This window comes from Cetorhinus maximus, chromosome 7 (assembly GCF_964194155.1).
Source record: "Cetorhinus maximus chromosome 7, sCetMax3.hap1.1, whole genome shotgun sequence".
Taxonomy (NCBI): domain Eukaryota; kingdom Metazoa; phylum Chordata; class Chondrichthyes; order Lamniformes; family Cetorhinidae; genus Cetorhinus; species Cetorhinus maximus.
Window position 1 is genome coordinate 111,307,209 of NC_135885.1, and position 26,695 is coordinate 111,333,903.

The window sequence follows — 26,695 nt, forward strand, 5'->3', positions numbered from 1 at the left end:
AGAAAGAATCTACCCATTTCCCCTTGACGTTCAATGACATTACCATCGCTGAAACCCCCACTATACTGTGGCTACAAGAGCAGCTCAGAGGCTAGGAATCCAGTGGCGAGTAACTCACCTCCTGATTTCTCAAATCAAAGATGTCCACCATTTACAAGGCACAAGTCAGGAGTGTGATGGAATGCTCTCCACTTGCCTGGATGAGGGCAGATCCAACAAAACTCAAGAAGCTTGACACCATCCAGGACAAAGCAGCCCGCTTGATTGACACCCCTTTAACCACTGATGTACAGTGTCAGCAGTGTGTACCATCTACAAGCTGTACTGCAGAAACACAATAAGACTCCTTAGGCAGCACCTTCCAAAGCCATGACCGTTATTATCTAGAAGGACAATGGCAGTAGATACGTGGAAATACCACCACCTGGAAATTCCCTTCCAAGCCACCCACCATCCTGACTTGGAAATATACCACCATGCATTCACTGTTGCCAGGCCAAAATCCTGGAACTCCCTCCTTAACAGCACTGTGGGTGTACCTACATCACAGGGACTGCAGTGGTTCAAGAAGGCAGCTCACCACCACTTTCTTATGGGCAATTAGGGATGGGCAATAAATGCTGGCCTTGCCAGCAAGGCCCACATCCTGTAAATAAATAAAAAAAAGATTAACTGTAGCCGAACTCTTCATCCTTACATTGCAGGAGAAAAGATCACACAACACCCAGGCGGTGAAGTGGCCAACTTGGCAGTATTGACATTCAAGGCAGCCCTTGATATTGGAAGGGTCGCTGTGTTGCAGGTAGTCGGCATGGCGGGATTGATATGCGGCAGAGAGAGGCTGAAAGTTCATCGAATGCTCCATGAATGCACCTTGGAGCAGTTTCCAACTTTGAGAAGCCACTTGATGTGCTGACAGATGTCTGGTGAAGTATCTGCTGAGATAAAGATGGTCGAGTAACTGATGTATTAGAGAGTGTACAGAAATGATTAATGAGAATGGTTTCAGGGATGAGGAACTTTGGTTACGTTAATTGATTGGAGAAGTTGGGACTGTTTTCCTTGAAGAGAAGGTATTTGATAAAGGTATTCAAAATCATGAGGAGTTGGGACAGTGTAGATAGGTAGAAAGTGTTCCCATTGATGCAAGGATCGAGAACCAGAGAACACAGATTTAAGGTCATTGGCAAATGAACCAAAGGAAACATGAGGAAAAACTCTTTCATGTGGCAAGTGGTTAGGATCTGGAATATTTTCCATTTGGTATATTGGAGATGGGCTTTCTTGCCCTGCTAACACAAGGACTCGCACAACCAAACCCAAGAGGGTCAGGTTGGAGAGACTGCAGTTAGTTCCAACAGGGTGAACTTCAACTAGCCCTTGCAACTGACAACAGTCAGATTATTCTCTGATAAGACTCAGGCTTCTAAATGTTCCTCAATTAACCATGAGGGGACCTTTCCCTTCACAATCTTTTCCAAGTTGCCCTTAGTTTATTCAATTAACCATGACCCATACAATACATACATAATTTTGGGCTGCTTCATCTGAGGCATTATGATCTCCCTTAATTAACTTATTACAGTACCTGCATGGAGTTCTATTGACATAACGATATCTTGCAAATGTCAGGTCATGGCCATGCCCTCTTCAGCCAATTTTGACCCTCCATTTGTTCCCTGCAGAATCTCCTTCCTTTTTGCTGTATCTGCTCTATCTCAATGGAGATTGCAAGCAGATTGAGGCAATTGATTGCCGATGTGCCAGTGTTAGAAATTGACAATCCATCAGTAATTGAACATCAGTTCCTTCATCCCATCCCCTTAGTTGACTCAGTCGATTGATTTCCCATCCAATTCCCATAGATCTCCTATCTATGATAGGAGATAGATAGGGTCCTCCTGATTTACCCATCCCAGTTCTTTCACTAAGGTATGCATCAAACAACTCTTTTTTAACCGGGCACTAATCCGGCAGTCCTACATCAGTCAAGTTCAGAGTGGGACTACTTCATAGTGCACGCCATGTTGCAAATCCTTACCAGCTGCAATTAGAGCCAACCCATTCCTTGGTCCAGGTCTATTTGTTGGACAGTCAGGGTATATCTGAAAGGTAAACTGTGTGATTCTGAGATTCTGGTGGTCTTTTGTTCTGAACTTCAACTTGCACCCTTTGCAACTTGCCCATCTAAATCATCCTCAAATTGGTAAGGACCCTAATTTCATTTCCAGAAATTCCTCCAGCACTATTTATATCCACATGTTTTATTTCATTCTTCACCATAACTGGACCTCATCTTAGGCTCTGTCAAAAAGGTGGATAACTTTGGTCTCCCCCTTACCTGGGGCACATGTCCCACACACCCTACATCCTTCTTTCACCTGATGTATGTTACATTAAGTGTCACATTGTCAATATAACTGCAGTGATTATTTGCACAGATTTATACTCTCCTTCCTAAAATACTTCAAAGTTGCCATATCTCAAAGTGCCCAGCCCCCCTTGCATAATTCTACACTGAATATACCATAGTTAATTGGTACCCTTCCTGTCTCAAGGCCTCCTGTAACCTCTGCTACCATCCACATAAAGGCTATCTGCCACAGCAGTCTCTGCATCTCACCACCTGTAGGAGACAAAAACAGTAATGGTTCTGTGGCAGAGTAGCACAGAGCTGATTATTAGTTATTGTGTTTCAATCGCTTCCCTTTCTTCTGGTATCCAGGTGGGGGAGTAGATCTGTCTATTGATCTCTTGATCTGATCACTAATCCTGACCACTGTCAACCCTTTCCATGGTGAAGAGTCATGTTTTATCCCAGGCTGTGGCCTTTGATTAGGTTGGCCTATGTGCCTGATTTCCTGATTGATGAAGCAGCTGAAGATGGTTGGGCTGATGACCCTATGCTGAGAAACTCCTGCAGTGATGTCCTGGAGCTGAGATGAGTGACCTCCAACAACCACAATCATCTTCTTTTATGCTATGACCAGGTATATGCCAGTGTTGTAGCTGTACTGGAACAGCTTGGCTAGGGGCGCAGCAAGTTCTGGAGCACAAGTCTTCAGTACTATTGCCAGAATATTGTCAGGACCCATAGCCTTTGCCGCATCACGTGCCTTCAGTCATTTCTTGATATCACGTGGAGTGAATCGAATTGGCTGAAGACAGGCATCTGGGATGTTGGGGACCTCCGGAGGAGGCCGAGTTGCATCATCCACTCAGCACTTCTGGATGAATATTGTAGCAAATGCTTCAGCCTTATCTTTTTCACTGATATGCTGGGCTCCCCCATCATTGAGGATGGGAATATTTGTGGAGCCTCCTCCTCCAGTGAATTGTTTAATTGTCCACTGCCATTCACGACTGGATGTGGCAGGACTGCAGAGCTTAGATCTGATCCGTTGGTTCTGGACTTGTTTAGCTCTGTCTATCACTTGCTGCTTATGCTGTTTGGCACACAAGTAGTCCTGTGTTAAAGCTTCACCAGGTTGACACCTCATTTTACATATGCCTGGTGCTGCACCTGGCATGCCCTCCTTGAACCAGGGTTGATCCCCTGGGCTTGATGGTAATGGTAGACATGGGGATAAGGCAGGCATGAGGTTACAGATTGTGTTCAAGTATAATTCTGCTGCTGCTGACGGCCCACAGCACCCCATGGATGCCCAGAGGAACTTGCAGTGGGAGAGGGAGGATCCAGTTGTCATGGTCCAGAGTTGCTAGATCTGTTTGAAATCTGTCCCATTTAGCATGGTGGTAGTGCCACACACCATCCCCTTATCACAAGCACCTAATTTTTCTTCTCGTATACTTTGTCCTACATTGTGGTTACTGTAAGGGAGCCTGTAGACCACTCCTACTAGTGACTTCTTTCCCCTACTCTTCCTCATCTCCACCCAAACTAATTCTACACCCTGATCTCCTGAACCAAGGTCATCTCTAGCTATTGCACAAATGCCACCCTTGATCTACAATGCCATCCCTCCAACTTTACCTAGCTTCCTATTCTTCTTGAATATCATGGGTATATGACATGAGGGGTATCTCAATATTCAGGGATTCAATCCTCATCATCCTACAGCCACATCTTCACAATGGCTATTAGATCATATCTATTTACTTTAATGTGCACTATCAATTTGTTTATTTTGTTATGAGTGCTATGCGCAGATACAGAGCCTTTAGTTTTGTCTTTTTGTTATCTTTGTAACATCTAGTCTGGATTGTTTGTGCATCCATAGGGTTTTTCTCTCTGTCCCTTCCTGTCATTCTCTGACCTCATTTCCCATATTACTATTTTCCTCTCTTACCTTGTCTCTACTCTTTGATATACCACATCTTCCACATTTGATCCCGTGCCTCCATTATTTAGTTTAAAAAGCTCTCTTCTTCCCCAGTTATGCAGTTCGCAACAACACTTGTCCCAGCATGGTTCAGGTGTCGACCATCCCAACGGTACAGCCCCCACTTTCCCCAGTACTGGTGCCAGTGCCCCACAAACTGGAACCCACTTCGCCCACACCAGTCTTTGAGCCATGTATTAATTTCTCTAATTTTATGTACCCTATGCCAATTTGCATGCGTCTCAGGTAATAAATACAGGAGATCATAACCTTTGAGGTTCTTCTTTCTAATTTTAGCTCCTCATACTCTCTATGTAGAACGTCTTTCCTAGTTTGACCTATGTCATTGGGACCTACATGGACCATGACAACTGGATCCTCCCTCTTCCACTGCAAGTTCCTCTCCAGCTCTTAGCAGATGTCCTGAACCCTGGCAGCAGGCAGGCAACACAGCCTTCTGGACTCTCGCTCTTTGCTGCAAAGAACAGTGTCAAGCCCCCTCACTATAATGTTCCCTACTACCACTACATTCCTTTTTGCTACCCCCACTTAAATGGTTTCCTGTAGCAAGGCACCATGATCAGTTTGCTCATCCACCCTGCAGTCCCCGCATTTGGAGAGGCTGACACTCCTGCCCTCTGGGGCCCCCTTCCCTGCCTCACTCACAGCCACACCCTCCTGTCCCTGACCACTGACCGAATCAAAAGACCCTATCCCAAGTGGTGTGACTGCCTCCTGGTACGAATCATCTAGGTAACTTTCCCCCTCCCTGATGTGTCGCAGAGCCTGCAGCTCAGCCTCCAACTCAATGACTTTGAATCAAAGTTCCTCAAGCCGCAAACACTCACTACAGACATGTTTGCCCTGGATCACAATGGTAACCAAGAGTTCTCACATGCTGCAACCTTGACATCATCTGTTCTGCCATCCTTAATGTGTTTTAATTAACTACTTAATTATATTTTTCACTTATTTATGTTGCTTTTTTATATATTTTATTAACTTTACTATCAATTTGTATTTTAAACTTTAGAAAAAGAATAGACTCTAACCACTTACCAGGTACTCACCAAACAGCTAGCTCCTTTCCAGGGAAAGAAAGGTCGAAAAGCAAATGGAAATGAGCACCTCCTTCCCCTTACTTCACCAAACTCCCCACTCACCAAAGTCTCAGGTTTGTACTCAGTTTCCTCAGCTGTACTCATTTGTCAAGGCTGCATTAAAGAACCCTATATTTATAACCAACTGAACTGGGGCAAGAGAGGCTTTATTAGTTGCCATTCTCCCCATGCATGATGCTGAGCGATAGAAGTTGGTTTCACTCGATGACATTTGAAATATCTGCTAGCAGGAATGAGTGTGTGATGTCATAGGTGTGTGTGCTCATCCTGATGAAGCCACCTACTTACTTGTGAGGATGTTACTTTGCACTGAATGGCTGCCTAGTGTTGCTTCATGGAATCCCTCTGAAGTCACAGAGCACCAAATTGACATGGTCAACACCTCTTTGACCCTTTTGTCTGTGACATCTTTTGATTATCTGCTCCTATCACTGCTTATCTCCACAATCACCACACCCTCAACGTCTCTTTCCCCCCCCCCCCCGCCCCCCCCGCCTTAAACCAGTTTATATTTCTCCCTTCTCCTAACTATGCTTCAGTTCTGCCGAAGGGCCATGAAGGCTCGAAACGTTAACTGATTTCTTCTCCGCCGATGCTGCCAGACCTGCTGAGTTTTTCCAGGTAATTCTGTTTTTGTTATGGTATTCACTGCCTGACTGTGCACTCAGTGATTTAGGATTCATAGAAAGGATTGTCCTTTGTGAGATGGACAATGTCAAGGAGCATAATGAAATGAAAGTGATGCTCCAGCACATCTCCTGAGTACTCATCAATATCTTTGAAAGAGACTAAGTTATCACCAACTGCTGTGTCAAAACTGACTGGGCCTTGTCTCTCCCAGATGCTAAGGTAATGCAGGATGTAAACTTGGCAGACTTCCGATGAACGCAGGGTAATGAATGTTTGTCAATAATCACACGATGGTCCTGCTGAACCACTCTCTGTGAGGACAATGCTAACATAAGTTGCAGCTTTGCATCCATGCTGTCGTGTGACAAATCACTGTGCCCTGAAGTCCGATGGCATCTTGAGGCTCAGTTTCAAGGTGTGACATTTGCATTAATCATGCATGAGAGGTGGTATTTTGAGGGTTGGTGCTTCTGGATGTAACTCCCTCTTGAGATGGTCAAGAGCTAACCATTGACAAATGTTTTTCCTCTTAGAGCCACCTTGCTAAGCTGCTGTCACAATGGCATGAGTGCATCTATGTGTGCAATACCATTTCAGCCTTTTGAAGGATGCCATGGCCACTGACTTGTTGGCACCATGGTTGAAAAGACTGCACTATGTGTAGCATGTGCACTGGTGGAGTGCCTATCCTGTTCAACAGCAGCCACATGCTCCCTAGGCTACTCTGCCTTCCAACAATGACCCCATCATTAGGATTGAAGAGGACATATGCTTCTTCCGGGATCACTGTGAGATTGGTGACATTTCGTGGTATGTTGAAGATGAGGTTGTCACAGGCATGTCTTCCGCATCATGCCCATGCAATGGCATCCCCATGTGGCTCGTCTGAATCCTCACCCTCTTCAGATTCATCCCATTCAACGTCGTCCTCATCTGAGATGTGTAGATTCTCTATGCCCACCAGTGTCAAAATATCCCCCCTCCACCCTTTGCAGAGCAAGATTGTGCAAGGCACAGCGGACAACGATGATGCGGGACACCCTGTGTGTGAGTATTGGAGAGCCCTGCCTGATTGGTCCAATCGTCTGAAATGCATCTTTAAGAGGCCAATAGTCTGCTATATCAAGGACCTTGTGGCTGAATGTGCAGCATTATATCGCTCCTCACGTGTATGCCATGGACGATGAACAGGTGGCATCAACCATATCTTTAGGGGGTACATATTACCAAGCAGCTAAACCTCTAAGCTCCGAGCTCCCTCAAATATCTATGGCAACTGGGAGTGACTCAAAGTCTACGAGTCGTGTGAGCTCCCTGGGATCTGCTTTCTATGACAACATATTAGCTGGATGTTGAGAGTGAAATCCTTTTCTGTTAATGAATCTCAGAGGCTGCTGTCAGGGAGCTTGAAAGGCCGCATGTGTGCAGTCGATGACGCCCTGCACTTATGGAAAGCCTGAGATAGCAACAAATCCAACAGCTCTGTCAGCCTGGCCTGCTTCATCCATGCAGAACTGCACCTAATGGTGAGCTTTATTGAAAACGGCATCGGTCACCTCCCTTATGCATTTGTGTCACTGATTGTGAGATTCCACAAAGGTCCCTAGTGGAGCCCTGAAAGGATTTGCTAGCAAAAGAGTTCAACATGGTGGTAACCTTCAGAACAACCAGCACTGGATACCATCCAAGTCCATGTGGTGTGTATTCCTCACGAAGAATGTGGCAATATGAGTTACCACATCTCTAGACAAGTGAAGGCGTCTGCGGCACTTCTTTCACTCATTTCCATGTATGAGTTGCATCCTTTGTAGAACCTTGGCCCCTCCTTGTCAGCATTTGGGTCTTCCTGGGGCCCTGCTGGCTCTTGTTCCTCAGGGCAATGCTCTTTCCTGAGCTGTGCCAATCTCCTCATTTGCATCAAAGCAATCAAGAAGGCAGTGTTGCCTGCAGCTCCTCCTTGTTTCTGTGAACGGATACAATTGAGTGATCAATGTTAGTTCCTGTCGCTTTGTCTACCTCCATATATAAGAGAAGCTATGCATTCTCCAGGTGTTGATCTTCCCTTAGTCTGCACAGAACATACCAAGGCTATCCCTTGCAGGATGATATCTAGGAGGATGACATGTGGCTGAGCTATCCCCTCTCAGAGATGAATACACATTCACAACAAGGGTGTTCATTAGGGTCAAAAGATCCAAGTCCTAGGAGCCACAGCTTCTCCTCCAGTGGTCTTTACAACATTGGATACCCAATCATTGCACTTCTGTCCTGACTGCAAGCAAGGTGCCTTGAATGCCATGACTAATGCACTGGTAACATGGAGCTTCTAGGACCATGCTGCCTCCTTACAGTAGACGTGGCTATTGATTCTTGGAGCGTGCATCCATTCTGACATGCCTCTGAAAGGATCAGATGCCAATTAAGACCATATGCACCACAGCACCTAAACTTAATGGATTCTCACCCAAATGCACTCCATTAGAAAAGGAACAAACCTCATTCATTGAGGCCATGCTCTCCATGGTTTGAGCAAGACAGTTATAGTGTGCCTCTTCAATCGGGCAACCTTTGTGTACTGAGCTCCCCCCACACTCCCCGAGACCCCTACCTGACTGATTTTTTTCTAGCTTAATTGTGTTATTGCAAGGTGAACTTGAAAATGGCGCTGCTAACCTTAGTGTGGGAGATCAGCTTCTAATCTCCCCCTAACATCCACCAAGTTCTTCCCATCCATTCCCATCCTAACTGCCACCTAATTCCCCTTCCAATTATCACTATTCAGCCTCCCCCATTACCCTTGAACCATCATTATCCATGTGGATATTCCTGTCCTCCTTCCTGAACCCTTTAATGTTGATGGCCCCATGCCCTTTGTCGACCTGACATCTCCCTTTCGAGGCCACATGCACCGACTTTCCAGGACTCACCACACGCCCCCATGCTCCCCCCCACCATGTGGTCATGCAATACCACCCCCCCCATGACTTTTCAGTTACCAACTTACAGGATGCAGATGCCTCCCCAGACCCTGACTGTGCCATCTGCCTCACAGTACCATGCCTCTAACCCCCAGGACCAAACTCCTTAGGTGACTGACCATGCCCTGCATGTCATGCTGTGCACGACTGTTACTGCCCAGGGGGAGGAGGCCTTATCCCGCCCAAGACCAAGGCATGCGTGCCATGCAGAGCCCTCTCACGTGGCCTGCACAGGACAGTCCCAATATGCCACTGACAGTGTGGCCTCAGCCCAGGACAATCTCTGACAGATCCTTGGACAGTCTATAACTCTTGCTCCTGGACAGCCTTTCATTACTCCACCCTGTTCCTTATCCCCTCCCTCCAGTCCTGCCTCGATCTTCCCCCTTTCCTGCCGTGTTCCATCATCCCCCCCACTCCACCCTTAGTCCTGCCTTTGTCTTCCCCTTCCCTGCAGATATTACCTCCCGTGGCAAAGTTTCTGATACAAGCGCCCAAAATCTTGCAGCAACGCTCTTAAAGGTAGGCAAAAGCAGCATCTAGGTACCTCAAAATCATTGATGAAGTGAAGCTCACCAGGCTGCAAGCCACTTATATACAGACGGGAAAAAGACTGTTCTAATTGTCCACTGGCAGGGCACTAAGTTTGGAGGGGGAACATAATTCCAGCGAGTTGGCCTTTTAATGAGCATTCACAAGATGCAAATGTGGTTCTCAAAGATCAGCTTGAAACTTTAACCCGCCATTAAAGTCGGGAGAACTAATTTCCTGCTGGTGAGAAACTGACTTTTTCCATATTGCCAAATATAGTACCCCCGTGCGCCACGATTATTGCTGTTGGCGGGAGCGGAAAATTCCGCCCTGTTTTCTTCTGTCAATAAAGCATTTTTTGCAAAGTTTAAAAAAGGTGGTAAATATTTGATAAAATCTGTTCCATTTCTGCAAGTACTTTTCTGGTCCATTAAGTAATTAATTGTGACCACAAAATGGTTTGCACAGTTCCAAACAAAATGCCAATAATTCAGCAAAGTGTTACATGACCATATTGTAATTGTTGTCCTAATAATGACAATGTAAAGTCATATCATGTTGTTGAAATTCATTCAGATTGGTCCTTTATTAAGCTTCCTCATGAAAATGTTGTGTTGTGAAGTGTTGCATTGGATATCCAGGCTAAAGGATTTCATGTCTGTTTTGAATCGAATTACAGTACCTGATAGTGAACACCAGCTGCGGTGGTGAGGGATGGGGGTGGAAGGGAAGTTTCCATTTGTCTTTGAGCTAATCAAGGTCACTGTCTCAGTTCATATATGAAAAAAGAGCTATTAGGGTGATGTGCAGGCAGGCATTAATTAAAGTTTAACCAAGAGTACGGTCAAGACTTCCATGAGATCGGAAATTGTACAGAAAAAATGAGGGAGGAAAAATAGAAGTGTAGGTACCTCTTAGACAGATGTCAGTTTAAAAATTTACATTCACCAAGGGACAGAGTACATTTGAAAATAAATTGTACTGTTGATATAAAAGGAATTAATCAGATTTTGTATGCTGGAATGTAAAGCTCCAGTCTCCTAATCATAGGACGCATATTTCTGCTTATTAGGAGTAGAATGAGCCTTTGTATTACTGGCAGTAATCCTACCTCTGAATCAGCAGTTTTATGATTCTGATCAATTTAATTTCATAGTTTCTTTCTAACTTTTTGCCTTCTTGTTCGACTTCTTTTATTCTCACTTGTCAAGCTTTCTACTGTTGCTGACGTATTTACTGTGCAATTCTTTCGTTATCCTCTCTAGCAGAATGGGTAGACAAGTGGCAGCTGGCACTTAATACTGAGAAGGGTAAGGTGATGAATTTTGGCAGAAGGGAAAGGAAGAGTTAATGTATAATGAATGGCACAATTCTAAAGAGTGTGCATGACCAGAGAGGTTCATGTGCATAGATCTTTGGAAGTGGCAGGGCATATTGAGAGTACTTAGCAAAGCATATGTGATAATAAAAACAGATAATGCTGGAAATACTCAGCAGGTCTGGCAGTACCTGTGAAGAGAGAAACAGAATTAATATTTTGAGTCCAATATGACTCTTCTTCAGAACTAGCTTTTTTTTGATAACAAGTTAGGGTTGGACCTGAGAGAATAGAGTGCAGCAAGTTCAGAGGGAGACAGGTTAGAATGGGTCAGAGTAGCAGAGAAATTAAGATGGCTGATGTCACGCCAGCAGTTCTCAATGAAAAGATCAAGAGCTGGTATGAGACCAAAGGGTGGGGTCCAGGTAGAGGGAAAACACTAGAGGCAGGTGAAAGGGCCCATTCAGTGGTGGGAGTGAGGTCTCCTGCCCAAGGAAGTGAGCACGGAGTCGAAGGCGGCAGAAGAAAAGTGGAACGTTGTGTCGAGCCCGAAATTCATTAAGGTGAGTCCTTTGCTGAGCCCGAACATTCAGAATCAGAGAGGGGAAGGTTAGAGGGTATAGTGAATATATGGCAAGAGCTGGGATTAGAAGAGGGGATGGGGTCAGAGGGAAGGGAAGTGGAGGGAGGATCCAGAGGAGCGTCAGTACCAATAAGTTGTTGGAGCTTGTGTTCCTTAGCACCAGAAAGGAAGATAAAAATTTTTTTGTTAAGGCGTTGGATAAGACGAAGAATGAAATGAAAAGCGTACATGATAATGGGCTTCATAAATAAAGGTAACAAGTACAAAAGCAGCTAAGTTCTTCTAAACCTTTATGAAGCTGTGGTTAGGCCACAAGTAGGGCATTGTATTCTGTTCTGGTCACACAAATTAGATTGAGTATGAAAGGTACTTGAGAGGGTGCAGAGGAAATTTGCCAGAATAGCTCCCGTGGTGAGGGATTTTAGACACAAGTTAGGTCGGAGAAGCTGGGATTGTTCTCCTTGGAGCAAAGAAGGCTGAAGGGAAAGTTGATGGAGGTGTACAAGATTATGAAAGGTTTAGGTTAAGATAGACAAAGAAACAGTTCCATTAGCTGAAGGTACAAGGACTAGGGGACACAGATTTAAGATTTTGGGCAAGAGGTGCAGGGGCAATGTGAGGAAGAACTTTATGCAGGGAGAGGTAATGATCTGGTGCTCGCTGCCTGTGAGGGTGGTGGAAATGGAGATGAAAGACTCATCTGACAGAGATCATGAAAGTAAAGGAGGGGTGGGGGTCCAGGAAACCTTGGCAGTCGAGGGCAAGCAAAGCCAGGTGCCTGGAATGAGATACTCCAAGACAGAAACAAGTAGAGATGAGGAGCAGCATCTCTGCAGAGGAAACAGGGCAAGAAGGCAACAAAGGTGATAGCCTCAGCATAGGGTATGCTAATGAAGAACAAGCTACTTTGATGTCAGAGGATCACTGCCACAGGAGGCTTTGCCTATGCAGGCAGATGGTTTCTGATCTGTGTATCCTCATAGAGGTTTCCCGAGCATGTTCTGCTAGTAGTGTCAAAGTCACAGTTCAATTCATCCGTCATTTCCTTTTTTCCATTAATTCCCCAGACTCACCCTCTAGAGGACTAGAGCTCACTTTACTTAGTTTTACAAATATTTAAAAAGGAAAATAATATCTATTTTTATTTTTCCAGCTAGCTTTTTCTCATACTCTAATTTCTCCCTCATTATTCTTTTAGCTATTCTTTGTTGTTTTTTATATTCTGTCTAATCTTCTGATCTGTTACTAATCTTTGTAGAATTGTGCACTTTTTTTTCCAATTTGATACTATCTTTAACTTCCTCAGTTAGCTATGGATGATGTGTCTTACCCCTAGAGACTTTCTTTCTCACTGGATTGTACCTTTGCTGAGTGTTATGCAATGTTTCCTTAAATGTCTGCTACTGCATCTCTTTAGTTCACTTTAGCCAGTTTTGTGACATGTCAATAAGACATGAAAGGAATCAAAACTGTGTATATCAAACTTTATCATTTTTTGCAGTTTGAAAATGGACTTTTGCTGAACCAAAAGATGGCTGCTACAAGTCATAGGACCATCTGCCCTGAAGCTTCCAACAGGATACAAGAACAAAAAAAGGAGTTCTGCTTTCATCCTTGTGGAATCTCACACCCCACTTTAAGGAGTTATAATTCCGAAACAAGGGGACTCGCAGAGATCAAAACTCATTATCCCTGCAGAGTTGTTAGCAGACCCATTACACAACAGGACTGTCCAGGTGTATTTCAAAAGGGGATCATTGAGGATGGAAGTCAATTTCATCTTTATAAGCTCACCCCTCTAGCAGAGTCAGAGGGTCTGCCCAGACAAGATCTTCAACAGGGATGGTGACTCTTTTAGAGGCTAATGACTAGGACATTATAAGCCATAAAACAAAAGCCAGACCCAGGCACCCTTTTGAAATCATTGTGCACAAAGAAGGTCACATCATTCAAGTGACTATTTTGAAATCTCTATAGTCAGTTGAGAATTGAGAAACAAAGAGCCTGCTGGTTTAACACCAACCGTAAATAACTCCAATAGGTCTCCCTGCTGACCAAGCTGCTGGCCACCATCCCACTGCTCGAAGCCTGTTTTATTTTAAAAGCATGTGGCCATCGCCTGCCAAGCAGTCTATGAACAGAAACCTCATTGTGCTGTGTCATCTTTCACTTTAAAGGACTTTCGTGCTGCTGTCTCCAACCAGGGACTCATCTGAACTGAACTCCTCCATGAAGGAAACCCCCCTGGACTTTGACTTTTTGGACTCTGAAAATCTGAATTAATATTCATTTCTGTGGTTTTTTACTATCTTATCCATAGTTGTAAAACTCCCTCTTTTTTTCCCTATTTCACCCTGCTGTATATGTGTGTATGAAGTTGTGGACATCCCCCCATCACCCATTTTGAAGGCAGAATAAACTAAGCTTCTGAGTTAATCATAAAGAGTTTGCTGCAAGTTACTTATAAAATTGGACCACACAAACTGAGGATTTGGGGAAACACACAATCTAGTTTTAAAACAATTAAAAACAGCATTGCTTATGGACAGATGGTGAGAGGATGAAGAAGTTCATTTTGCTTCTCTTTCCTGTCCATGTCTTCATACCCTTCTAATTGCCCTTATTTAAGTTTATAACATTAATCTTAGACCACTCTTCTCTCCCTCAAACCGAATGTGAAATGTTATGATCACTGTTACCCAGGGGCACCTTTACTATGTGGTCATTAATTAATCCTGCCTCGTTGCACATTACCAGATCTAGAATAGCCTGCTCTCTGATTGGCTCTAAGAAACTGTGCTGAAAACACTATGAACTCATCTTCCAGGCTCCCTTTACAATCTGATTCGTCCAATCTATGTGCAGATTAAAATGACCCATGTTTATCGTCGTACCTTTCTCATAACCCCTCCATTTCTTCCTGTACACCCTGTCCTACAGTGTGGTTACTGTTAGGGGGCCTATAAACTACTCCCAGAAGTGAATTCCTACCTTTACTGTTTCTTATCCCTACCCAAACTGATTCTACATCTTGATCTTTAGAACTAAAGTCATCTCTCTAATATACAAATGTTATCCTTAATAAACAGAGCTACCTCTTCACCTTTTCCCAGCTCCCTGTCCTTCCAAAATGTCATGTACTCTTGAAAATTCAGGTCCCAGCTTGTCATCTTGCAGCCAAGTCGCTATAATGGCTATCAGATCATGTATATTTATTTCTATTTAAGCTGTCAATTCATCTGTTTTGTTGCGAATGCTACACACATTCAGATACAGAGCCTTTAGTTCAATATTTTTACTATTGTTGCAACCTCTAGCCTTATCTGCTGACGCAACCTTATGTTTGTACACTCTGTCTTTTCCTTCTACACTCTGATTATAATTTTCCTTATTGCTACACTGTTCTCTTACCCTGTCCTCTCTCTTTACCTTATCATACCTCCTCTCACTTGATCTCTTGTCCCCACTATTTAATTTAAAGCCCTCTCTACCGCCTGAGTTATACAACTCGCCAGAACATTGGTCCCAGCATGGTTCAGGTGAAGACCATCCCAACAGTACAGCTCCTATTTTCTCCAGCATTGATGTCAGTGTCCCTGAATCAAAACCCATTTCTACCACACCAATCTCTGAGCAATGCGTTTAACTATCCAATCTGATTTACCCTATGCCAATTTGCTCACGGCTCAGGTAATAATCCAGAGATAATTACCTTTGAGGTTCTGCTTTTTAATTTAGCCCCTAGATGCTCATACTCTCTAAGCAGAACTTCCTTCCTAGTCCTACATATGTCGTTGGGCAACTGGGTCTTCCCCCTCCTACTACAAGTTCCTCTCCAGTCCCAAGCAGATGTCCCGAATCCTGGCACTGGGCAGGCAACACAGCCTTCTCGACTCTTGTTCTCGGCTGCAGAGACGTTTGTCAATTCCCCTGACTATACAGTCTCCTACTCCATTCCTATTAACTCCCCCCACTTGAATGGCTTCCTGTACCATGGTACCACAGTCAGTTCACTCATCGACTGTACTGCTTCCAAGTCAAAGAGCATCACAGCTGATTAAGGGATTTGATTATGTGGATAGAGAGAATCTTTGCTCTAGTGGGGAAGCCCAGGACATGGGGCATAACTGTAAAATTAATTTGAGCAAGGCCATTCAGGGATAATGTCAGAAAGCACATTTTAATACAAAGGATAGTGAAAATCTACAACTCTCTCTCCAAAAAGATGCTGGGGGTCAATTAAAAATGTCAAAACTGAGGTTGACAGATTTTTGTTAGGCAGGTATATTAATAATTATTGAACCAAGGTAGGTAAATGGTGTAAAGATCAACCCTGATCAAGCTGAACAGCAGGACAGGCTTGCAGGGATGAATGGCTTATTTCTACTCCAATGAGCTTCAAGTATTTGTTCAATTCCTTTCAAAAGTTATGGTTGATTCTGCTTCCACCACCCTTTCATACAGTGCAGAAGATCGAAACAACTTACTGCAAAACATTTTTCCCCTTTTGTTGCCCCTCATTCTTTTGCCAATTACCTTAAGTCTGCATCCTCCAGTTACCAACTGTGTCACTGAAGAAGTTCCTTGTTTACTTTACCCTTGATGATTTTCAACACCTCTATCAAATCTCCCATTAATCTCCTCTGCATTCTCTCTAAGGCCTTGACATCCATCCCAAAGTGTGGTGTCCAGAATTGGATACAATTGCCCTGCTTTTAGCCTAAGCGTTTCAAGGATGGCAGGGGAGGGGTAGTTAGGGGTCAGGGTGGGGTTGGAATTCTGTGGGCGCAATCTGGAAGCTAACTCAATGGATCTGAAATTTGTGATAGCAACTCACTTGGAGCAATTAATTTTGACTTCTGGATTTTGTGTTTCCAAGCTATGCAGTGAGTGGGATGCACATCCCTATGACGCGGTCTCAGCTCTAGTTACAAGGACAATACACAGTTGGAATTTGGAGATATTCATGATGGATGGTGCACATAGAGCAAAGGCGATCCAGATTCAAAGATGCATTACTAGAATTACTGCTGGGTATGGTCAGAGTCAGCCTTTTCCCCAGTAATAGAAATAAACCAGAGATTCTCATGAAGAAGGTGAACAGCAGGACTGTTGTTCCCAGGCCTTAAATGCACCGTAAGAAGCAACCAGGCCAGGAAAAGTGAAATGTGAGTATATTTACTGAATCAAACACATCGTGTGGTATAAGGCATGGAATGCAATTCCCCCAAAATACTGATTTAAACTGTTGGAACCCCATGGAATAAAAACTGAATTTTAAAACTACTGTCACAAGTTTAAATTTGGAGCCATGGGGAAGCAGAAGAGGTTCTGAGTTTGATATTCATTCCGACTAATTTTTGCTGATGAATCAACAGTGCAACAAGATAAAAACATAGAAGCAGGAGTAGGTCATTCGGTCCTTCGAGCCTGCTCCGCCATTCAATATGATCACGGCTGATCCCTCATCTCAATGCCATACTCCAGCTCTCCCTCCATACCCCTTGACACCTCTAGAGTGTAGAAATCTATTTCCTTCTTAAATATATTCAATGACTTGGCCTCCACAGCCCTGTGGTAGAGAATTCCACAGGTTCACCACCCTCAGTGAAGAGGTTTCTCCTCATCTCAGTCCTAAATGGCTTACCCCATATCCTGAGATTGTGACCCTTTGTTCTAGACCCCCCAGCCAGAGGAAACGCCATCCCTGCATCCAATCTGTCCAGCTCTGTCAGATTTTAAAAACAGAAAGCTACTGCGGATGCTGGAAATCCAAAACAAAAACAGAATTACCTGGAAAAACTCAGCAGGTCTGGCAGCATCGGTGGAGAAGAAAAGAGCTGACGTTTCGGGTCCACATGACCCTTCAACAGAACTGAAGTATAGTTAGGAGAGAGGTGAAATATAAGCTGGTTTAAGGTGGGGGGCGGGGGGAGAGTGAAGTTGAGGGGGGGTGGTTGTGGGGACAAGCAAGCAGTGATAGGAGCAGATAATCAAAAGATGTCACAGACAAAAGGATCAAAGATCAAAATTGGATGTCCAATCCCTCTACACCTCCATCCCCCACCAGGATGGTCTGAGGGCCTTTACCTTCTTCCTTGAACAGAGGCCCCAACAATCCCCATCCACCACTACTCTCCTCCGTCTGGCTGAACTTGTTCTCACACTGAACAATTTCTCCTTTAACTCCTCTCACTTCCTCCAAATAAAAGGTGTGGCTATGGGTACCCGCATGGGCCCCAGCAATGCCTGTCTCTTTATGGGGTATGTGGAACATTCCTTGTTCCAGTCCTACTCCGGCCCCCTCCCACAACTCTGTCTCCGGTACATCGATGATTACTTCGGTGCTGCTTCATGCTCTCGTCGGGACCTAGAAAAAATTATTAATTTTGCTTCCAATCTCCACCCCTCCATCATTTTCACATGGTCCATCTCTGACACTTCTCTTCCCTTCCTTGACCTCTCTGTCTCAATTTCTGATGATAGACTATCCACCAATATCCATTACAAGCCTACCAACTCCCACAGCTACCTCGACTACAGCTCCTCACACCCCGCTTCCTGTAAGGACTCCATCCCATTCCCTCAGTTCCTTCGCCTCCGTCGCATCTGTTCTGATGACGCTACCTTCAAAAACAGCTCCTCTGACATGTCCTCCTTCTTCCTTAACCGAGGTTTTCCACCCACGGTCGTTGACAGGGCCCTCAACCGTGTCCGGCCCATATCCCGTGCATCCGCCCTCACACCTTCTCCTCCCTCCCAGAAACATGATAGGGTCCCCCTTGTCCTCACTTATCACCCCACCAGCCTCCGCATTCAAAGGATCATCCTCCGCCATTTCCGCCAACTCCAGCATGATGCCACCACCAAACACATCTTCCCTTCACCCCCCTGGCGGCATTCCGTAGGGATCGTTCCCTCCGGGACACCCTGGTCCACTCCTCCATCACCCCCTACTCCTCAACCCCCGCCTATGGCACCTCCCCATGCCCACGCAGAAGATGCAACACCTGCCCCTTCACTTCCTCTCTCCTCACCGTCCAAGGGCCCAAACACTCCTTTCAAGTGAAGCAGCATTTCACTTGCATTTCCCCTAACTTAGTCTACTGCATTCGTTGCTCCCAATGCGGTCTCCTCTACATTGGAGAGACCAAACGCAAACTGGGCGACCGCTTTGCAGAACACCTGCGGTCTGTCCGCAAGAAAGACCCAAACCTCCCTGTCGCTTGCCATTTTAACACTCTACCCTGCTCTCTTGCCCACATGTCTGTCCTTGGCTTGCTGCATTGTTCCAGTGAAGCCCAACGCAAACTGGAGGAACAGCACCTCATCTTCCGACTAGGCAATTTACAGCCTTCCGGGCTGAATATTGAATTCAACAACTTTAGAACTTAAACTCCCCCTCCCCCCATCCCCACCCCCACCCCGTTTCTTCCCCCTCCCTTTTTTTTTTCTTTTTTTTTCAATAATTTATATAGATTCTTCTTTTCCCACCTATTTCCATTATTTTTAAATCTACAACTAATACCTTGTTAGTCTTTCCACCCCACCCCCACTAGAGCTGTACCTTGAGTATCCTGCCATCCATTCTTAATTAGCACTTTTCTTAGATAATATCACCACCTTCAACACCTCTTTGATCCTTTTGTCTGTGACATCTTTTGATTATCTGCTCCTATCACTGCTTGCTTGTCCCCACAACCACCCCACCCTCAACTTCTCTCTCCCCCCGCCCCCCACCTTAAACCAGCTTATATTTCACCTCTCTCCTAACTATACTTCAGTTCTGTTGAAGGGTCATGTGGACCCGAAACGTCAGCTCTTTTCTTCTCCACCGATGCTGCTAGACCTGCTGAGTTTTTCCAGGTAATTCTGTTTTTGGTCTGTCAGATTTTATATGTTTCAATGAGATCCCCTGTCATTCTTCTAAACTCCAGTGAATACGGGCCTAGTCAGCCCAATCTCTCCACATACGACAATCCTGCCATCCCAGGAATCAGTCTAGTGAAGCTTCGCTGCACTCCCTCTATGGCAAGTATATCCTTTCTTTGTTAAGGAGACCAAAACTGCACACAATACTCCAGATGTGCTCTCACCAAGGCCCTGTACAGCTGCAGTAAGACATCCTTGCCTCTGTACTCAAGTCCTATCGCAATGAAGGCCAACATACCATTTGCCTTCTTAACTGCTTGCTGCACCTGCACGTTTGCTTCAGTGACTGGTGTACAAGGACACCCAGGTCCCTTTGTACATCAATATTTCCCAATCTATCACCATTTAAATAATACTCTTGCCATTCTGTTTTTCCTACCAAAGTGAATAACTTTACACTTATCCACGTTATACTGCATCTGCCATGTATTTGCCCACTCAACTTGTCTAGATCGCCTTGAAGTCTCTTAACACCCTCCCCACTATTCACATTCCCACCCAGTTTTGTGTCGTCAACAAATTTGGAAATATTACATTTGGTTCCCTCATCCAAATCATTGATATATATTGTGAATAGCTGGGGCCCAACCACTGATCCCTGCGGTACCTTACTAGTTACCACTGCCACTCTGAAGAAGACCCATTTATTCCTACTCTCTATTTTCTGTCTGCTAGTCAATTCTCAATCCATCCCAATGTATTACCATATGCTTTAATTTTGCACACTAACCTCTTATTTGGGACTTTATCAAAAGCTTTCTGAAAATCCAAATACACCACATCCACTGGTTCTCTCATATCTATTCTGCTAGTTATGTCCTCCAAAAACTCCAGTAGGTTTGTCAAGAATGATAAAAACAAAAAACTGCGGATGCTGGAAATCCAAAACAAAAACAGAATTATCTGGAAAAACTCAGCAGGTCTGGCAGCATCGGCTGAGAAGAAAAGAGTTGACGTTTCGAGTCCTCATGACCCTTCAACAGAACTCCTTTCATAAATCCCATGTTGACTTTGTCTAATCCCGTTGATATTTTCTAAGTGTCCTGTTATCACATCCTTTATAATAGACTCCAGCATTTTCCCTACTACTGAGGTTAGGCTAACTGGTCTGTAATTCCTTGCTTTTTCCCTCCCTCCTTTTTAAAATAGTAGGGTTATGTTTGCCACCCTTCAATCTGCCAGGACTGTTCCAGAATCTACAGAATTTTGGAAGATGACAACCAACGCATCCACTATTTCCATTGCCACCTTCTTTAGTGCCCTGGGATGTAGATTATCATGCCCTGGGGATTTATCCGCTTTCAGTCCCATGATTTCTCCAGCACTGTTGTTTTTTTCAGTCAACTAATTTCCTTCAATTCCTCCTTCTCACTAGACCCTTGTATTTCTGGTAAGTTGTTGGTGGCTTCCTGTGTGAACACAGATCTGAAGTAGTTGTTTAATTGCTCTGCCATTTCCTTGTTCTTTATTATAAATTCTGATCACCATTAAAAACTGGATGAAAACTGATTGACCTGAAACGTTAACTCTTGTTTCTCTCTCCACCGATGCAGCATCGAGCACGCTGCCAAGAGTGCTTGCAACATCTTTAAAAGAAAAGGGGGAAAAAAAAAATTGGCTTGCTCGCTTTCTTTCTGAATTGATTCGGTTGTTAAGAGCTAGTACGACCGCTGCCGCCGGGACAAAGACACACACACACACCTAGACAGAGACAGACAGAGAGAGAGAGAGTGTTAGACACAGAGGGATCCGGGCGGCGCGAGCTCCCGGGCCAGCGTTCGGCGCTGGAACGTTGTGTAACTTTCCATCCGGAGCTTGTCCCCGCCCCCGACACACACACAGACAGACAGACAGACACAGGGGAGGGGGAAGAGAAGACGGAGGTTTCGGTCCCAGCGGCTCTCACACTGCTCCACACAAGCTAACATGGAGCCCGTTCACAGAGAGGATAAACCCAACCCACTGGCCACCGCCAATATCTTCTCCAGAGTGTTTTTCTGGTAAGTACTTTTCGCCAAAAGAATTGTTCTTCTTTCTTCTCCCATCTGACAGTAACTCAAGCTGAACTACAATGTCGGCTCTCAGTGTAGTTGGTAGCTTTCAGAATTCTTCTGTACCTGAGGGGCGGACTCGATAGAGGTTCGGTCTGGATAATAATGTGCGTGTAACCGTCCTAAGTTCCTGGTTCCTTGTCTTGCTTCTCAGTGACAGGGCCCCAGATCGTCCCTTTTGTATATCGACAAAGTGTTTCCGCTGCTCCTGTCGTCTCTGACTGCTTTATATCAGGTGCTTTATTGTGTATCCTCAGCTTGCTAGGAACTGCAGGTACTCTGATCACAATATCACCTTCCCAATGAAGGAGAGTGGCTTTCCCAGAACGCCGCTGAGATGGCTCCTGCAACACACGTGGGCAGATACTAACATAATCCCATCTACTGTTTTCACTTTCTTCCTCGTCTGTTGCATTATAGCGGTAAACAGGAACCAAATGTCAGTTGCTGTGCTTGTTGTCCGTGGACTGGGAACAGATGTTGAATTTCACGCTAAGTTGCATCCTTTTTTGAAACAAAAACTTCCAGCGAAAAGTTAAAATCTGCGAGACATGAACTACAAAGCAAAATGTTATTTCCAGGACAATTGACTCAACTGGGAGACTGCAGGAACCGGGATTGTTGTTCTTAAAGTAGAGAAGATTAACGGCAAATTTATTCAAACGTTTAGAGGGATTTGATCCAGTAAATAAGGAGATTTTTTCCCCCCAGTGGCAAATGGTTGCAAAATAGAGGTTATAATTTAAGGTAATTCGGCAAAAGAACCAGAGGGGAATTGAGCTTTTATTTCTAACATGATCTGGCATTGCCTAAAAGGTAATGGAAGCAGATTCTGTCGTAACTTTAAAAAAAAATTGGACGCAGGTTTCAAGGAAGACGTTTGCAGACCTGTGGGGAAAGAATTGGATTGCTCTTTCAAAGAGCAGGCAGAGGCATGAGGTGCTGAATGTGCTGTATGATTCTATTTCTCCTCCTTTCTTCCCTTCTTTCATACTGCTACTGAAACAATTTTATGACTGCTTCCTAGTTCAAGCTTTAAATTGTTCAGTTTGTAATTTTGTTTTTCCTTTCCATTATGGAGGATGTGACTCATGGTAGAGAATGCTTCTATAATCCATTCTTCAAAATAGTCAATCAACATTTTGGGGAATAAACAAATGAGGCTAATCCTGCACTTATCGTTTCTGCACATTAGCACGTAAGTAGCATGGAGTTCAGTTCTGCAGAGTGCTAATCCTGGGAAATTTGGTGAATGAAGGAATTTTAAGGGTTAGTTGCTCGCTAAAATTTATAGTTAAATTTTGCCTTTAGCATCCAGCTTAACTTTAACCTTAATTTGTTGTGTTTTTCACAGCACTAGTCAACGGTAATAAAAACAAAATGCTGAAAATACTCAGCAGCTCTGGTAGCTTCTGAGGGGAGAGCAACAAAGTTAATGTTTCAGGTCTGTGACCTTTCATCTCATTTAACCCATTAATTTCATACCTTTAACTCTCTCTGCAGATGCTGCCAGACCTGCTGAATATTTCCGGCATTTTCTGTTTCTACAGCATCCGCAGTAATTTGCTATTTTTAGTCAAACAAATGCTTGTTGGTGGCTGTTGCACAATTCGTTAAGACTGCGTTAATTTGTGCTACAACGCAAGGGGAAGCACTTCCTGCACACGTGCAGTTGCAGTCTCTGTCAGTGTCAGAATGCAAGCTGGCCGCAATAAAAGGAACAAGTTGGCTTGATAAAGATAGTTCAAGTACCCATTTTTAGGTCTATGCAGGCAACCAATTGCAAGTTCTTGTATCTAGTCCAGCTATCAACTGTATCCTCTGTAAAACATGCCTCTGACGATTCAGTAAATAATGAAGATCAATTCCTGAAATCAGGAAGTTTCAGTAAATGAGATTGGCCAATTCCGATGAACTCAGAGACTGAGAATTGATTGAATTTTATCCAAAAAACTACAATCAAAAAGTATGTTGAATTGAACGTTCAAGAAAAAATGTATTACCTCATGCAAGATTTGAAACAATGACCCTGGGATTAAAAGCCCCATTATCTAACAACTGAGCTACCCAAGCTGTGTGAGAACTCCCTCCCTTAACATGCCGGGGGCAAAAATAGCATTCAGTATATTTTGCGCATATGTTTTGTTTATTTTCATGGCCTTATTTATTATGGATGTGATAAGTGAATGGTGTTTCTTTAACCGCTCTGTAGATGCAGGTGCTTCTCTTTCAAAGCCTCTGGGTGCCTTTTTAGGCCCAGCTTGGAAGGGTGCGAGGTGTGAAGTTTAATTTCACTTTCGAGGATTGTGTTCCTGCCAGTTCTTGATTAAACTGTCTACAAATCAAACAAAAATTTCCCTCCTTTCATCAACTGGAAAGGTATCTGGTACAATTGCACAAGTGCTGGAGGGCGCAGTACAGGCTGGGTGCACATGCACGACTCTTCCTTTTTGGTTGGCGGCAGGAGTTGTTGCGGTTAATTATGTGGCTAGTTAGAACAGGTAATTATTGTCAGCAAGGGCTGACTTAGGCCTTTGGAATTTCTGCTAGTATAAATACCGGAAACTGTTACTAACACTTGGAGTACGGAGTACTGCTTCTTCAAAGTATTGAACCTGGGGAATTTGGTCAGTGAGGAACTGGTGCTGTTTTGGTGTTTAACAAAATAAGGAGCAGTCTAGAGAGGGAGAGAGAGACAGTGCAACCTGAGAGCTGAAGTCCAGAGGCATTAATTACAATTAATAGTTTAAAAAAGGTACTAACTGGATTCTAAAAGAGGGAATAGGGATTTTTTGATTTTAGATCATGGATGGGAACCAGTTGCTTGCAATTCCTATGCCATATGGGAACTTAAGGGGATCTTGTGTGTCTTGGGGGAATCACGCGTAGGAAGTGTTTCCAATTGCTTGAGTTTGAGCTCAGTGTTTCGGAGCATGAGGGGGAGTTGGAGTCACTGCAGAGCATCTGGTGCTGAAAGCTTCCTGGATCATATGTTCCAGAAGGAGGTCACCCTACAGGCCGTGAGAGTTCAGGATAGTAGATGATTAGCCATCAGATGAGGCAGGCTTTGGGGTGTGTGCGCCACTTTCAAACCAGTACTTGGGATCGGAGTGACAACATCTTGAAGGATACCAGCCCAGACCATGGAACCAAAGCAAGGGACTGCATAGGAGGAACAGCAATGCTTAGAAATGCAAGTGCTACAGGAGATTCCATAGGGTGTCAGAGAGATATTTCTGTACCCATCATCTTGAGTCTTGCTTGGCATGTTGGCTCCCTGGTGCCAGGGTAAAGGACCAACAAAAGCATTTTGCTTTGCTTTTCTGCTGACTCTCCATATTGTGCTGGGGAGCGAGAGAAAGAGACAACAGCAATAATAAGAATTACATCTATTTCGAAGGAGGGAGGGAGAGAAAGACCAACTTTTAAAACAAAAGGGGGATGCTTGGTGCACTTTTTAGTAAAGACTGAAAGTGTTTGGTCGGGGGCCTAGTGGTTGGTGGAGAAGAAAATGAGACAGATTGTAAAATCGTGAGGGAAGTTATCTGTGTGCTCCTGAAAATTGTCTAGGCTGCATGCATTATCCCCACCTCCCCATCGCTTGGCCCCAGCACAGCTGGAGCTGCCTGGATGAAGTTTTCTTTATTCTCATTGATAAGACCTGGTAGAGAATTGTACCTGGACAGTTCCCACTGTCCTGGTGAAGACATCTCCTCCTGCTACCAGGAAACACTACCAGAGACTTTAATCATCTCTGGAAACAATGCACCCCTGCAATACCCACCCACTCAACCTGACTTTGTGGCGACCCTCCCCCTGCAATCAATTTCTCCCTTGCTCTCTCATAGTCCTGTAGGCAGATCATCATTTACGTTAATTAGTAAAAGGTTAGGGTTAGGGGTGAATACCTACACTTAGCCCATTGTAGCCACCTCAAATGCATTGAAAGGCTGTGTTCTTCCTGAAGACTAAGTGGGTGCTGCGCCTGGCCCTTGAGAGGGGGCTCATGGTGGGGTGGTCTTCCTGCTTGTGGACCCTCTTGAGGCCACCGTGCAGCAATTAGTCACCTCAAACATCCTGCCCTTTATCCCAGGTGAACCTTTTCCAAACGAGGGAGCTATCACGTCTTCTCTTTCTGGCGTTGTCTTTATGTGGATGGCGCAGAGGACGATGTGGATAGGATATCCAGCTCCACCTGCCCCACCCTCCTTAAACAGCTTATATTTCACCTCATTTCTATTTCTCATGAAGAGTCATATGGACTCGAAACTTTAAATCACTTTCCACTCCACAAATGCTGTCAGACCTGAGTTTTTCCAGCTATTTTTGTTTTTGTTGTTAAAAGTATGTTGGGTGCTGAAACATTGACTCTTGTGGATTCTATATTTCTAATAGTTTAAATGAAATTCTAAACAACGGGCATACTGATGTTAACCACTGACTGTTATGTAGACAATCATTCCTAATGTGATAAATGAGAAATGGTTGTGGTTTGACCATGTTGGCTTAAATCAATACTGGAGAGAGAGGAAGTCTCTGAAAAATAAGTGCTTTGATGCAAGTCATCTTCTGCCTGCATTATAAAAAGAAGACTCTAGAAGAGGGGTGTAATGATTTCTACAGAATACGGAGGTTTTTGATTTTAATTTGCTTTGAATTTTTAAAATATATTTACTATAATATATACTATATTTGAAGAGACAGGAGGAGATCTGTTGAATGTTAATTGTATGCAAGTGGTGGGCATTAACTAGGGATTCATTTGTGTCTTTATAAATTGACACCGATTTAAACTGGTTGTTGGGGTTAGGAGGTGCTTAATTGTAATCTGTAAATGTATGGGCATCACTGACTAGGCCAGCATTTTTATTGCCCATCCTTAATTGCCCATGAGAAGCGGTGGTGAGCTGCCTTCTTGAACCACTGCAGTCCATGTGGTGTATGTGCTGTTAGAGAGAGAGTTCCAAGATTTTGACCCAGTGACTGTGAAGGAAGAGCGATATAGTTCCAAGTCAGGATGGTGTGTGATTTGGAGTGGAACTTGTAAGTGGTGGTATTCCCATGCATCTGCTGCCCTTGTCCTTCTAGGTGGTAGAGGTGGTAAGTTTGGAAGGTGCTACCTAAGGAGCCTTGGTGAGTTGCTGCAGTGCATATTGTAGATGGTACGCATGACTGCCACTGTGCGTCGGTGTTGGGGAGAGTGGATAT

The 26,695-nt window shown here is 44.3% G+C and overlaps 1 protein-coding gene across 2 annotated transcripts in view; it reads left to right on the top strand.

Moving 5' to 3' along the window:
- Window positions 1–21,057: 21,057 nt before the first annotated feature.
- Window positions 21,058–26,695, top strand: part of abcc4 (ATP binding cassette subfamily C member 4 (PEL blood group)) — a 405,942-nt gene continuing 400,304 nt past the window's right edge. For both annotated transcript variants that reach the window (XM_078545915.1, XM_078545916.1), the window contains exon 1: window positions 21,058–21,436. In XM_078545915.1, the coding sequence (XP_078402041.1) occupies window positions 21,363–21,436 (74 nt within the window). In that variant the 5' untranslated portion in view covers window positions 21,058–21,362. The remainder of the gene's footprint in view (window positions 21,437–26,695) is intronic.